Source organism: Camelus bactrianus, chromosome 18, assembly GCF_048773025.1.
Source record: "Camelus bactrianus isolate YW-2024 breed Bactrian camel chromosome 18, ASM4877302v1, whole genome shotgun sequence".
NCBI classification, from domain to species: domain Eukaryota; kingdom Metazoa; phylum Chordata; class Mammalia; order Artiodactyla; family Camelidae; genus Camelus; species Camelus bactrianus.
In genome coordinates this window covers 19,736,368-19,751,084 of record NC_133556.1, presented here as the reverse complement: position 1 = coordinate 19,751,084, position 14,717 = coordinate 19,736,368, and the positions used below count along the sequence as shown (strand labels likewise).

Sequence of the window (14,717 nt, the reverse complement as noted above, 5' to 3'; positions counted from 1 at the left end):
CAGAGCAACTGATGGATAAACGAACTATGGTATAGCCATACAATGGAATATTATACAGCCATAAAGGGAGTAAAGTATTAATACATGCTTCAATATGGATGAGCCTTGAAGGTAATATGCCAAGTGAGCAGTCAGACACAAAAGGCCACATGTTGTATGATTCAATTTATATGAAATATCCAGAATAGGTAAATCCATAGAGACAGAAAGCAGATTAATGTTGCCAGGGGCTGAGCGGAAGGGATAAGGGGTAGTGGCTGGAAGGGGAAAGAGGGAGTGATAGCTAGTGGGTACAGGGTTTCTTGTAGTTATGATGAAAATATTTCCAGTATTTTCAGGAGGGTTACGCACATCTAAGTATACTCAAAATTATTGCCTTGTATACTTTAAAAGGGTAAGTTTTAAGATACGTGAATAACATCTAAATGTAGAAAAATGAAAGAGAGAAAAAAAAAGTGACTCCTGCCTTCTCTGCACTTCCACAGTATTTGTGGCCAGTTTAGTCATGGCTGAATGTAACTGAGCCCACTGCTTGCCAACCCTGTGCTGGCACTGAGTTACTTAAAGGAACAAGACTCGAGCCCCCATACATTTCATTGCTTAGGCTAGAGAGAGAGAAACTAGTAAACACGCAATTATAATGCAGTGGGATACATATCATCATGGAGGTGTAAACAATACCTACTGGATACCTACACCAAGCCCTGTTCTAAGCACTTTGCATGTATTATTTAACCCTCCTACCAACCCTAGAAAGTAGGAACTCTTAGGAGCCCAAAATTAGAGATAAAGATGTTACCTATGACGCAGTAGAGTTAGAAGTAAGCTTGAGCGGGCTAGCTCTAAGCAAGTCCTCCTAACCAGTAAGCTCCAGTGCCTACAGACAGGCACTGGGTGCTGTGGGAGCACAAAGGAGGGCCACTGAGCCCTGCACGGAGAGTTGTCACTTAACAGCACACGTGCACTTTTGGTCTAGGATTTTTTGTCATTTTACCTCAAGCACAAGGCTCCTCCCACGTAAGATGCTCTCTTATGTGTGGAAGCAATAAAGAAAGGGAAAGAAAAGGGACGGGGGCACTTCTTACTCTGCAAACCACAGTTCCTTCAGGCTGAGTATCATGGGGTTCACTGTGTACAGGTGCTCCTTGTTCCACTTCTTGGCACTCCTGTAGACACTGTGCCAGGGCACAGGGGCCCGGATCACTCTTTGCGGGAACGTGCGGGGGATGCTCTCGATGAAGAGTCTTTTCCTCTCCGTTGGGTCCATGAGGATGTAATCAACTATAACCAGCAGGGCAAACGCTTGTTATTAAGCAGGGACTTTGAACACTCTGTGCTCTTAGCCTCAACGCTTACAAGGTAAATGAGCTTCTTACACTTGGAAATGCTCCCTCATTTACAAGGTCATCAGCAATCCTTGGGGTGTAACTAAATTGGGTAGGTTGCACTCTGTTGGTATGTGAGATATTTCAGGGGGGAGGAGGAATATAACTGCACAGTCTTGAGCACTTAGAATCAGGAGTTGAGTCCTGTTAGGATATCCAGCATCATGCATGTCAATGAACCAGTATTTGCTGAGACCGTGTTAGTCATTAATTTATTTCTCATACCAAAGAAGTTACATAAAAAAAAAATAAACACAATGGATGGCACCAGATACCTATGAGTGGAAATTTAGAGGCCAAATATTTCACAAGCTAAGGCAAAAGCCCTAAAGAGGAAGTAACATTCAAGCTGGGCCATAAAGAAAGAGTAGGATTTTGTTAGGATAAGAAGTGCAGTTCCAGGTCCTTTGCACCATAGGCTCAAGGAGCTGTGAGCCATCCTGCGGCAGGAGTATCAGGTACTAGTGATAGAGTTCAAGGTGATAAGACTAGAGAAGTAGGTTGAGGCTGAAATTTGAAGGACTTTATTTATTTATCCTTATAAGTTTGGTTCTAGCCTACAGTAGATAAGGAGCCATTGTGCTGACACCATTAGAAGGTTAATTAGGAAATTTTTTTAAAGGACCTACTGTGAGTACAACACGTGGGGCTAAGGATGGAGGGGAGCAAGGATCAACGATACGTTGACTAACACCTAATACGGGAACTGAGACTCATGAGAAATAGTGCCAGCGTTAAAAACCGGTAGGGAAATAATGGCACCAGAGAAGTTCCAAAGTGGGATGAGTTCAAAGCAGAAACAAGAAGTGCTATGAATGAAGAGTATGGAGTGATCACTGAGGGTTGCAGACATCAAAATATTAGAAGGAAGAGGGGGTCCTGAGCTAGATTTTTAAATGTGAGTAGGTCCCTGCTACTTACAGCATTGCCCCAGGGTGAGTAGCACCTGCACCACTTGGGAGCTTGTTAGAAGTGCAGGATCTTGGGTCTCTCCCCAGATCTACTGAATCATAATCTGCATTTTCACAAGATCCTCAGATTATGCAGATGCCCCTTAAAGTGAGGGAAGTACCAGTGTGGGCATGAGTGGTGGTGTTGGGGAGCATTTGAAGGAAAAGTTAAACTACATTTTTGGCACCTTCAGAGGAACCAGGGTGGAGGACTGACAGTGAAAGGAAGGGAGGGGCCCTCCTCCTAGGAACCCCTGCCCCATTCATGCCCAGCCTTACCGATGCTTTTCATGAGGCTGCTGTAATAGTCATTTTCCTTCTCCTCCACAAGGCCGGTCATCAGGGGTTCCAGAAGGGGACTTGTCAGCAGTGTGTTAGAAATAAGCTTTGAAATCCGAGCCATCACTTTTTCCTCCTCGGGGGCAATCATGTCTTTTCGGATTCCATTGGTCAAATAGTAATAGTATCTCTTCCATAAACAAACCATCAGCAAGAAAATGATCATAATCAATTGGTAACTGTGCCCACCTGCCCACACCCATCAGCCGCCAAGGAGCCCTGATCACACAGTACCCATCTCTACCCTTCATTTGCTCTGGGCCTGTGGCTTCATACTCATTGCAATAAGATCACTGGTGAGTATTCCTCATGACTCTAGGGGAGTCAGTCGAAGCCAGAGATGTCAGTGGGGTGTAAGGAAGGACTTGTCACCTGCCATGCAGATAGGAACAGTGGAAGGAGCACTGAGGCCAGGGATGGAGGCAGCATATCTGATGAGCTTTAAGAAGAATGACAAGCTCCTCAAATGAACTCAGATAGCTTGCCCTCCTCAACAACAACGATCCTCCACAAAGGAAGCACTTTGATCCTGCGGCTTGTAGCTGTCCATGGGGAAGAAACCTTTAAGTCCAAGTGAGACTTACACTAGTTCTAATCCAACCATGGGACTTTGGAGTTTAGAAAAGCAACATAAACACACCAACTGAACAAAAATGTCCAATAACCTGGTGATGTCAGGAAGTTTTGCTTATTTAGGGCTTGCCTCCAAGCTACTGGGTGGCTGAGTGGCTCTAGAAACGAACAATTTCAGGTGGATGAGAAGCACAAAGTACAGGGAAAGGGTTTGGAGACAAGCTTTGAGCTTCGGTGCCAATTGTCTGTGGTCAGATGTTGAGTTTACGTCTCTCCAACCTTAATACGGAACAAACTTCCAAACTTCCCTTCTTATGAGAACTGCCTAAGGTGAGGAGAGAGGCTCCTGTTAAAATGCAGATTCATAGGCCCTTCCTAAGGAGCTTGGGATTTGTTAACAAGCACCCCAGGTGATCCTTCAGACAAGTCTGAGGAATGCTGTGCAGCATCGAAGGGCACAGAGACATTTAGTATCAGCCAGACCTGGTCTAAGTTCTAGTTTTGCCTCTTACTGACTGTATAACCTTGAGCAAGTTGCTTAATCAGTTTCCACCCCAATTTCCATGCCAGGACAACACGAATAGTCATAGTTTCCAGGTCTTAAATGGGGCCAAGCCTCTAGAGGGTGTTTCAGCATGGAATTTTGCTAATAGCACATGCTCAGTCACTGTGAGTTTTTATTATTAATCATTTTCACTATACACTATAAATTCACAAGCTATTTGCTCTAAAGTTTTTTTGTTCTTCTTTTAAGATAGGGGTTGGAAACTCAAAAGTCTGTCTGGGACCAAGTAGGTAATGTTAATAACTGAAAGTTGGCTGGACATAAGAAAATAATAAGGAATGGTGGAGACTGAGACAAACCAGAGAATGCCTTTCTTATCTAAAGGATGTAGCTACTGTTTAGCTTCAAATATCATATTTTTTTCAAGAGAAGTTAGAAATCTAGCTTATGTGAGAGTTCCTTCATTTTCAAAACACATCTGTAGGCCAAATTCAGCCCATGGTAGGGGTTGCCAGATAAGATACAGGATGCACTGGGATATATTTATACTGAAAAATTATTCATTGTTTATTTGAAGTTCAAATTTAACTGGATGTCTTATGTTTTGTTTTTATTTTTCAAAATCTGACAACCTTAGCCTATGGGTCACCATTTTGCAACCTATGTTCTAAGAGGACTCAAAGGCACCGATTTCTAAGACTTACCAGAGCAGAGAATTCACACACACACACACACACACACACACACACACACACACACACACACATTCAGTAGTCTGTCATGGGGTCTGGACTTCCGTATTTTTAAAACACTCCCCAGGTGACTCTGCTGTTTCTCCCCAGTTTAGGATCACTGAGATGCCAAAAGTAATACTTAGCAAATTGAGAGAAAAGAGGCAACAAGAACGTACCTCCAAGTCTGATTCAGATGGTTTGGTTTCTTTACTTTCTATTTCCATCTCCTGCTGTAACATCACACCAATCTGCTCTTCAGGACTCATTGGTCTGCTTCCTGGCAGGGTCAAAGTCACTACCTCTTTCTTCATAGGTGAGGAGGCTGAGGTGTTACAGGCCAACCTGGTCCTGAAAAGCAGGCACAGCTCAGCCCTTGGTTCCACGGAATACTTCATAGGTTTGTTGGCATTGGTTTGGCTTAGTTGGCTGATTTATTTTTATCAAGAGCCTCAAAAAATTAGGTTAAGAGGACTGGTGGGGAGAAAAACATGAGTAACTAGGTATCTAGGGATGCTTTAAAGTCAACAAGCAGAGTGTGGCTTCCGTGAGACCACAGCCTTCTTTCATTCAGCCTGGTGTCCCGCAATCCCCTGCGCCCATAGGAACACCTTACCCAATGGGATCCTCTTTGCCTTTGGGGGAGAACTTCATTTTCTTCTTGTTGGGCTTTGATGAGCTTTTACTTGCTACAACAGTGGGAAAGAAAGACATCAGTGATGCACAGTGGCCTTGGGCCATCCTCAGTCTATAGGGACGTGCGTCTCAGGGCAGTCCAGGAGCACACTAAGGGTAGTGGATTTGGCATGGTGGGAAGAGGCAAGACATGTGGGCCCTGGTCCCACCTGTACCACTAACAACCTGTGTGACCCTAAAGAAGTGACTTCATTACTCCAAGCCTCAGCTTGCACAGCTGTGAAATGGGGATAAGCACACCCCTGTTCTCTCATACATTGGAGGAGTATCAATAATTGCTCAATTCACTCCCCAATCCTATATGGTCTATTTTCTAAACATCAGGTGTATTACTGTTTAATATTTTTCTTTAAAGAGATTCAGACCTTTAAACTTAATATATTTATTTTAAAGGAAAAATTATACGATTATCACAAATAGAAAAACCAGTATGATTTGAAATAAATATAATTATTACAAATAGAAAAACCAATATCATTTGTAATAAATAGAAGGTATTACAATAAACATCATTTGCAATAAATAAATCCAATAAGTAATATAAAACCCTATTATTAAACCTTAGATACTTACTTAAGTTTCTAGCCTAAGGAAATTTACAAGTCATACAGACATGTTAAAGACATACAAATATGAAACTGACATTCTGAGAGAATCAAAGAGAACTGAAGACTCTTGGTCAAGATGTATTTTGAGTTCATATTTTGTTTTCCTCAGTCTACTCCAGATACAACAATAACAGACCAAAAAACTCTTTAAAATTAGAAAGACAATGCATTTTTCAAAAAGATGCTCTTCTATGTGGACCGGAAATAAACGCAGTGTGAAGTAAAAGTCTTAAACTTGGCTTCTGAGGCCAGAAGGGAGCAGAAGTAGTTAGGTGCTTGATACCTGGGGAAGTAATAAAATTTCAAACACACTGTGATTGTGGGGACTGCAGCAAGGCTCTCAGCATAAAGCCAGAGCTGCCCTACCCATGAAGACAGGCTGAAAAGGCAACAACAGTGTCGTGCAGATAAAGCACGTGTGTCCCCAATCCACATGGTGACCAGAGATAGCAAAGAAAGGCTGACAATAACCAGGCCAAGCCTCACATTGCCTCAGGGACCAGATCTACAAGATCCCCAAACATCACCTTAGGACGGGAGCCTGAAGCCAGCGATAAAAGATCTGCTACTAATTTGGGATCCTAAGATGCCAGATGAAGGCATATGGGAAAAAAAGCAAGATTTAAAAAGGTATGTCAAAAGAGTACACTGTTTGAGTACTTTTACATGTGAGAACAAACAAATCTAATCTATGGTGACAGAAATTAGAAAGTGATGGAAATGCCCCATATCTTGTTTGGGTGGTGGCTCTATGATATAAACAACTGTCAAAACTCACTGAAATGAATACTTGAGATCTGTCCATTTTATTGTGTGTAAATTATACCTCAGCTAACAAATGGGGAATGCAGGTAGCAAGAAGGGGAGAAGTTCTCAACATAAGCCAGCAAACTAAAATCCCAGAACACAAGAGAAAAACAAATATGAAGAAAGATAGCCAATAAATTCAACAATCGATAGACATATTCACAAAATGGAAATGATACAGCAAAGCCAATATTGCCCCCCCAAAAATGTTTAAGATCCTCCAAGTGATATTGAAAGGGCTATGTCCATGAGAATAGAATAAGAAATTGGCAAGGGTGGTACCCAGAAATAGGACCAATTAGAAAATCTGAAAATGAAAAGATTAAAAAAAAATTCACTAGACATGATAAACTCAAGACTGAATAGAACTGAAGAGCAAATTAGTGAATTGGAAGATATTGTTAAGGAATCACCCAGAAGAAGCACAGAAAGAATAAAGAAAAATACGAAAATGAGTTTGAGATAGCAGGCAGACTGAGAGGCCCAAACACACCTCTGACAAGAATTACTAAAGGATATCCTTAAGCACATGTATGTGTACCTGGTGAGACTAAATAAATACACATAAAGTACTGTGGAAAGCCACTTCCAAGATGGTCCCCAAGGATCCCCACTTCCTGGAATCATGCCCCTGTGTAATCCTCTTGAGTGTGGGCTGGACCTAGCAACTTGCTTCTGACAAACAAAATGGCAAAAGTGATAGCGTGTCACCTGCAAAATTAAGTTCCAAAATGACAGTGTTTTCTGTCTTACTTGCTCTCTTTTCTCTCCTGGTCTCTCCCTCATTCCCTCTAAGGGAAGCCAGAAGTCATGTTGTGAGCTGCCCTACCTACAGATAGGCCCATATGGCAAGAAATTGATGTCTGTGACCAATAGGCACCAGGGTATGTGAGTAAGCTTGGAAGAGGGTCCTTCCCTGGTTGCTGTTAGATGACTGTGGTCCTGGCTGACACCTTGATTGCACACCTGTGAGTGCCTCTGAGCCAGATAAGCCATGCCCAGATTCCTGACCCACAGAAACCACAAGATAATAAATGGTGATTGTTTTAAACTATTGAGTTTGGAAGTGACTGGTGATGCAACAGTCAACAAGTACACAGAGCAGTGCTTGGTATAGGGTAAGTGCAATGTTAGCCATTACAATCATTCCCATTTCATAGATGAGGAGACTGAGGCTCCATGAGGCTACCCAAGGTTTGCTGCAGCAAAAGGTGGAGCCAGGACTAGAACCCAAGATTAGAATTCTCACTCCTAAGCGCCATCCTGAGCAGGTATGGCACACTGCCAGAAATACCTGATAGCAGCCCCTGAATGATCTTTTCTCTCGGGACACTGATGGTGACCGGCTGGTAGACTTTCAGCAGGTCCTTCAGCTTCAGGTCCCGGGCGGTCAAGGAATAGTTGTTGGCAATGGAGTCGCTGGGTCCACGGTGGTGCTGCTGCTCTTTGAAGGGTGTAGCCAGGGTCCATGATGTGCGTTGCATCAAGGGGGGATAAAAGCTGTGCGACATGACTGTCTACAGGGGAAAAAATGCAGAGTGAAGGATGAAGGAGGACATCTCTCAGGGAGCCTGGGCTCTTTGGGGCCCGGGTGACACTCCCAATGAGCCTCATGGACTCCCACATGCCTTACACTGCGGTTCTACCTTCTGCACACACAGTGCAAATACACTTTCTGAATAGACACCAACTGTACTTCTCTGGCCCCTGTGAGCATGATTTCTGATGACAAGGGTTACAGCAGACTTTCAGTATCCAGTAAGTTTGTGAGCCAGGTAATTTACATCTATTGTTTTTATTGCCATGGACTTGGCTATAAGGCAGAAATAATTGTTCTCATTTTATAGTTGAAGATGCAGAAGTTCAGAGAGTTTAAACAATGCAGCAGGTAAGCGAGAAGGCTAGATTCTAATTCACGTTTATCCTACAGCATAGCTTTCTCCCCTCTTGCTGTCACCTCTTCCAGAAGCAGGAATGACCAAGGCTGCTAATCCCACTTGTCAAATCTGACTGTTTGCCCCCCACTAGTGCCAGCAGAAGAGTAGCAGCCAGGTGAACATACTTGATAGAGTTCAGATGGTTCCTCATTGGCAGAAGCAGGCAGAGGGGGCAACTCCGGCCGCGTCTGGGAGTGGCTCATGTGATATATTGAGTCACTTTTGGGGATCTGTGGGAAACAGACACACAGCCACTCTTCAGGAATTAGGAAAGATTTCCAACCCTATGAGGCTGATGAGGAGGAAAGGGGTCCTCAGAGTTCTGTGCCTAAAGCACCCTTCTCACCCCCATCCATCGTGTAGGTTTCAGTTTTTAATTGTTAACGTCTCTCCTCTAGTGTTTCCTTCTCAGCTACCCTTCTATGAGAAAATTCAGATATTTTTCACCCTGGGAAGAGCTCAAATTCTGAGGGCACCCACAGCCACCCTACCCTGGGTTGTGATTAAAGGGGTTGACTTGTAAAAATTGACTCTTGTGTTTTACATAGGCAAAACTCCAAATAGAAATCTGCTTATGCAGTGACATTGTATTTTACTTGTGTTTAACACACACTTACGTACCTCTGTGCTTCCTGTGAAAAGAAAAACTGTGTGGGTGTTTGAGGCCACCATTCCATTCAATGAGTGTGTACTTGGGAGTGAGCCTCAGGTAGGGGTGAACCTGTGGCTCCCACAGCCGCTCTCAGTTCCCAGGGTCTGTTCCCCTCAGAGCTGAAGGTGACTGCAGTGCTGAGCGATGCTGCCTGTGTTCCAGTCTACATGCAGCCTCCACATGCAAGACAACTACTTCCTCTGGGGCTGTGGAGGAAAACTGCTGGGCTGGACTTAGTGAGAGGTCTTGCTTTACAGCACTTTAAAGATGATTTAAGGGGCTTGCAAACCCAGTTTTGGCTCTCTGTGATTTTTCACCTTAGGCAATGACTGTAGACTGAACTATGTAAGATGAGACATTATTGAATTGATTTGATTTATTTGGGTTGGCAAATTATGTCATGCCGGGTAATTGGCAGAAGGTGGAGGGGAAGGTGGGAGGGTGGTATATGAAGCAGATATTAGCCATCCCCATGCCCCAACCAATCCCTCACTGATGACTCAACCTCATAAAATAACATTAACAATAATAACATCTGCCATTATTCCAGATTATTATGTGCCAGGCACTTATGAGATTTTCATATCCACGTTTTAGCTTACACTAAGCTCAGAGAGGAAAAGTAACACATCCTAGCTACACAGAGGTGCTTTTAAATACACATCACTCTGCACCCCAACACACTGGAAACAGCAAGTATCACTTACACAGCAAATCACTTTGGGAATGTGTTGATTTTAAAATTAAACAAAAGCATGCAAACCCTTAAACAAAAATGCATACTGAGCCTGGGATTTTTAAAAGCAGAATAGGCTCACTGATCTAATGGCCTAATTCAATGGTTTTCAAAAACTGTGGCGCACCAGACCCACCAATGGAATTTTATTAAACATAGGGATGCTCAGGCTCCACCTTAAACATGCTGACTTTAAGACCCACTGACCCTCTTGTTTTCAGATTAGAGAATTTGCTTTGTTGATTTAAATCCCTATGTCTGTCTCTCTGCTCTTGACCTCAGTTTCAAGGATCTAATAACTGACCCATTATCTACAAGAGACTTCTCTGTTAATACTGAAATTTACGTCAGATCTGCACTGGTGAAGTGAACCAAATGAAAAAACCCAGCATCAACTTGAAAGGAGTTTGGCCATCTACTGAAAGTAGATTTTGGCAGCAGTATTTTCAGGGATATGAAGCTATTCATGATTTCCTTCAAGATTCCAGATGTACAACACATAATGGTTGATAAGTGAGAGTGGTCTGTATTTCATCTTTGCAAGCAAGAAGGTTTTGTTGGTCAGTGGAAATCTTTCCCTTGGCCTAGCTTTTGAATCTGTTTCAAATAGAAATCTTCATTAAAAGAGCAACAAGCAAACACCACAGATTTCGAACATCTTAAATAAGTTACAACGAGATTGGGAACAGGGAGTTAAACCAAAAAAACCCCTAAGCTTCTGCAGTCGAAGAGGATGTTAACATTATTCAGGGGGTGTCTTGGCATTGATGCTTCTGCTTACGGGGTAAAACTGATTTCATCCCTGACACCAACTGGGAAGTTACTCTCCCCAGAAAAACAGGTAAATAGAGCCCTAGTGGACGTAACTGGCTTTACTCCAATTTCAGTCCGTGTTGTACAGTGGGCTGATCCCAGCCCCTGTGTCCAGGACAGAGCGTGTGACACAAGTCTGGCTAATCAGAATACTCTCTCCTCTCAGGCACTGTGATGGGTGCAGGGGCAGGCATGTGGTACCAGCTAGGATGATCAGTCTTTCCTGACACTTTTGCTAGAACTGTTGAGAAAGAGGTACTTTCAACAGCCATCTTTGCCTTACACAGAATAAGTCTTCCTTAGACGAAAGCCAGCGTGAAAGAAAGCAGAGCCACCAGAAGGAGACAGACAGACTCCCAGTGACCTCAACTGGACCAGTCTGATCTAAGAACTGACCTTCAGGGATCCAACTTGAATTTCTCAGTTACTTAAGGCTATAGATTCCCTTTTAGGTTTGAGCTGGACTGAATTATATTTATGTCCCTCCATACTGAGAGATGCTCACCCAAGAGATAGATCCAGAGGCAGCTGAGTCATCATACAAAGAGAAAAGCCATTCTTGGGATAATAAAGCAAAACAACATTTTGTAAGAAAGCAAATTAACATTTGAGCATTTTTGCAGAACAAAGTGGAGAGGAGCAGAACCTCTGAAAAACAAATTCAACTTTGAGCTGGTTCATAGGCACAGACTAAGACTTATACACACAGAGCCATAAGACCCTGATAGTGGAAAACAGCTCAGTGCATGGGACAGGGAACTGTGGGACACATACAAGATTAGCAGATTTAGAAATCAATTCCAGAATACAGCAGAGTTTTCTTTGAACACACCTGCCTAAGAATCCTCTGTGGTGCCCTCAAAGGGAAAGGGATGGAGATTTTTGTAAGAATTACCTGGCTACCCAAAACGGTTTTGTTAAACATATTAATGCTTAAATGTTCTCTCCAGTAAATTGCAGAAAGTATTCGTTTCAGAGGTGGGCTCAGTAATTATCAATAAATCCACTTTAATTTTATAAAGTTTTGATTTAAAATGCTCCTCTGGGCACTTCAATGTATGGCAACTTAGTGGATCTTGGCTTCTCCACCAAGATTCTGGCACCTAGATTGGTAAAACTGTTATTTCCAGGTGGCTTGTTTCTGACTACATGTGATGTTTGCACATCCTTCGTGGAGGTAGTTCCCAAATGCTCACCTGAGGACTGACAACAGCAGAATCAGTGGAGTCTTAGCTAAAAACACAGATTGCAGGGCTCCACTCCAGACCTTTTGGACCAGAATCTTTGGGAGTGAGGCCAAATCTCTACGTTTTCAAGATACTCCCTAGGATAAAATTATGTGCATCTGGTGTTGGGAACTGTTGGATGGAATAAATGGTCTAATGGCCTGGAAAGGAAGGGAAAGGAACAACAGGTGTCTATTCCTGAAATTTGCACAGTAAAACCTGAAGATGTCCAAAAGGCAAATTCAGCAAAAAGCATAATTCAAGGACACACCAAAATGTGATTAACACATATGCTCACTCAAGGAGATCTAACATGGCACTTGGTCTATGATTGATACATCCCCTTCCCGCCCACTTCCAAATTCCTTACATGTTGAAAATACCACAGGTGAGAAAAAAGAAATATACCTTAAAATTCACACCTACCTTCTGAGATAAGCAATCCATGTCACTCATGTTGTCCATTCTAACTGGACTTATTTAAAAAGGAACACAGAGCTCTCTGTTTCTACCTCTCCTACCAGTGGCTCTGAAATTCACACTTTCTTATAGCATAATGGGGATGACATAGATAATGGAACTTTCCAGATGTTCTGAAAGCTCTGTTCACAGGGCTGCCCCTCTGAGGTCATAGACTTCAGCTCCCCGAGGAGTTTCCTGGTAGAAGAAGAGAGAAAGGGAAGCTAGATAATGAAGAGGCAGCATTGGGGTTCCGCTGGGCTTTCTGCTGTGGTTCCTAGTCCTCCTGCAATGGCCGCTCTTCCCTTCCACTGAGCGGCTTCTCTCTTGGAAATTTTCCAGGAACACTCCGCGTTCACTGTAGAGGAAAAACTGAAGCAGAGTTACGAATTAACACAGAGAAGAGGAAGGAAGCACCCCACCAAACAATCCCTCTGGTGGCTTGAACTCCTCTCTTCTCTTCCTTGGGTTATTTTAACACTGGAAGGGCTTGTACCCAGGCCCTGGGGCCAGTCACAAGGCTTCAGCGTCTGTTGCTAGGGAAGGAGGGGCCTCTGCTGTGCCCAGATACAAGACTGGGCTTGACTCAGCTCGTGTCCTGGCTTCATCCTTTGCTGGAGGCCAGCTGGCCAGCAGGAAGTATTGGTGACGGAAAGGAAGGTTTAGCACTGACCCAGAAATGCAGAGGTGACTGGCAATGAGCGGCTGTGCCTCTGGAGGCGTACAAATGCATAGAGTGGTGGTTAAATTCTTGGGCCCGACAGTCAGACAGGTCTGGGTTCAGACCCTGTTCTTCCCGGTAATTAGCTATGTGGCTTAAGCAAATTGCTTAATCTCGCCAAGTGTCCTTTATAATGTAAAATGCCAACAGTGTGAGAACCTACCTCATAGGTGGATTCGAGGGTTTAATGAGACAACGCCTGTAAAGCAATTTGGACACAGTAGACGGATGACCAACTTGTCCCAGTTTCCTGTTTCCTGGGACTTCCTGGGTTTTAACACTGCAAGTCCTGCATCCTGGGGAACCCCTTCAGTCCTGGGGAAACAAGGAGAGTTTGGTTACTTGACACAGTAGGCACTCTGTAAACGTGGCTAACATCATTCTCATGATAAACACAGAAACACATGCACAGATACACTCATACACAGACACTATATTAGCTGTTGTCCAAACAAGGGAACTGGCCTGGAGCCTTCATGCTTCCATCAAGCACCTGCCCAGAACACAAACATTTCTGAGACTCATGATGAGCATTACGTAGTACCAAGTACTTCCGTTTCTCTTACCTCTTCCTTAAAGCTGGGCTTTCCATACTTTCAGAATAAACTTGAGACTCCTCATTCCTTACATTTGCACTCTTTACCATAAGGTATATATAGTTTCAAATAGTGTTTGGAATAAATGAGCCAGTGACAGGGTTTGAGATTTTAGACAGAAATGGGGTTATTACCAGACTTCCTAGAATAGTGCATGGAATCCCGTGTCCCACAAAAAACCCAGCAGGTGTAACCCAACAAAGTAAAGAACTAGAAAAGGCATGGTATGATGCTCATCGCATGTCTCCTACTCACTTGTGTGTGTGTGTATGTGTGTGTGAGTAGGAGACATGCTTCTGTCTGAAATTCTGTGTGCTTTAAGTCCACCTGTGTTTAAAAACATCAAACCAATAATTACAGCTTCCATTTATTGCTCTATACTAGCTTCTGGCACTGTGCTAAGCACTTAATGAGCAAGTCTTTCCAAATCTTCTCAACAATGCAGAAGATAAATACAATTATTCCAAGTTTTATGACTGCGGAAACTGAGGAACAGGGTGGTTAAGTAATTTGCCCATAGTCACACAGCTAGGTCAGGGGTAAAGCTGGAACTTGAACCTGATTATGGAATCTGCTCCATGGCTTTAGCCAAAGCCTACATGTAGTCTGAAGAAAGATAGAAAATAAGTATCTGTCAAAGAGAATGAAAATTCCATCATCTCTCCCTGCCTCAGGCCACTTCACTTGCACCGGAACTGTTTGCTGACTTCATCAGTTCAATAATTTCCAAGCAAGGATGTGGGCCTCAAATCCCTTAATCAACTTTAAGTATATAGGGTTGCCAGATAAAACACAGTTGCCCAGTTAAATTAGATTTTCAAGTAAACAACATTTTTTTGGTATAAGTATGTCCCATTCAATATTTGGGGCATTCTTATACTAAAAAGTTATCTGTTGCTCACCTGGAATTCAAATTGGACTGGGTGCCCCATATCTTTATTTGCTAAATCTGGCAATACGGGGAGAAGAGGTCAGCTAGGTTC

The 14,717-nt window shown here is 43.1% G+C and overlaps 1 protein-coding gene across 1 annotated transcript in view; it reads right to left on the bottom strand.

Moving 5' to 3' along the window:
- DNAH3 (dynein axonemal heavy chain 3) overlaps positions 1-14,717 on the bottom strand; it is a 152,752-nt gene that overhangs the window by 135,934 nt on the left and 2,101 nt on the right. Inside the window, exons 2-9 of the mRNA XM_074346872.1 lie at positions 13,302-13,453; positions 12,385-12,789; positions 8,657-8,761; positions 7,889-8,111; positions 5,100-5,172; positions 4,663-4,834; positions 2,615-2,804; positions 1,086-1,281 (exon numbers count right to left, since the gene is read on the bottom strand). Coding sequence (XP_074202973.1) covers positions 1,086-1,281; positions 2,615-2,804; positions 4,663-4,834; positions 5,100-5,172; positions 7,889-8,111; positions 8,657-8,761; positions 12,385-12,423 — 998 coding nt within the window. The 5' untranslated portion in view covers positions 12,424-12,789; positions 13,302-13,453. The remainder of the gene's footprint in view (positions 1-1,085; positions 1,282-2,614; positions 2,805-4,662; positions 4,835-5,099; positions 5,173-7,888; positions 8,112-8,656; positions 8,762-12,384; positions 12,790-13,301; positions 13,454-14,717) is intronic.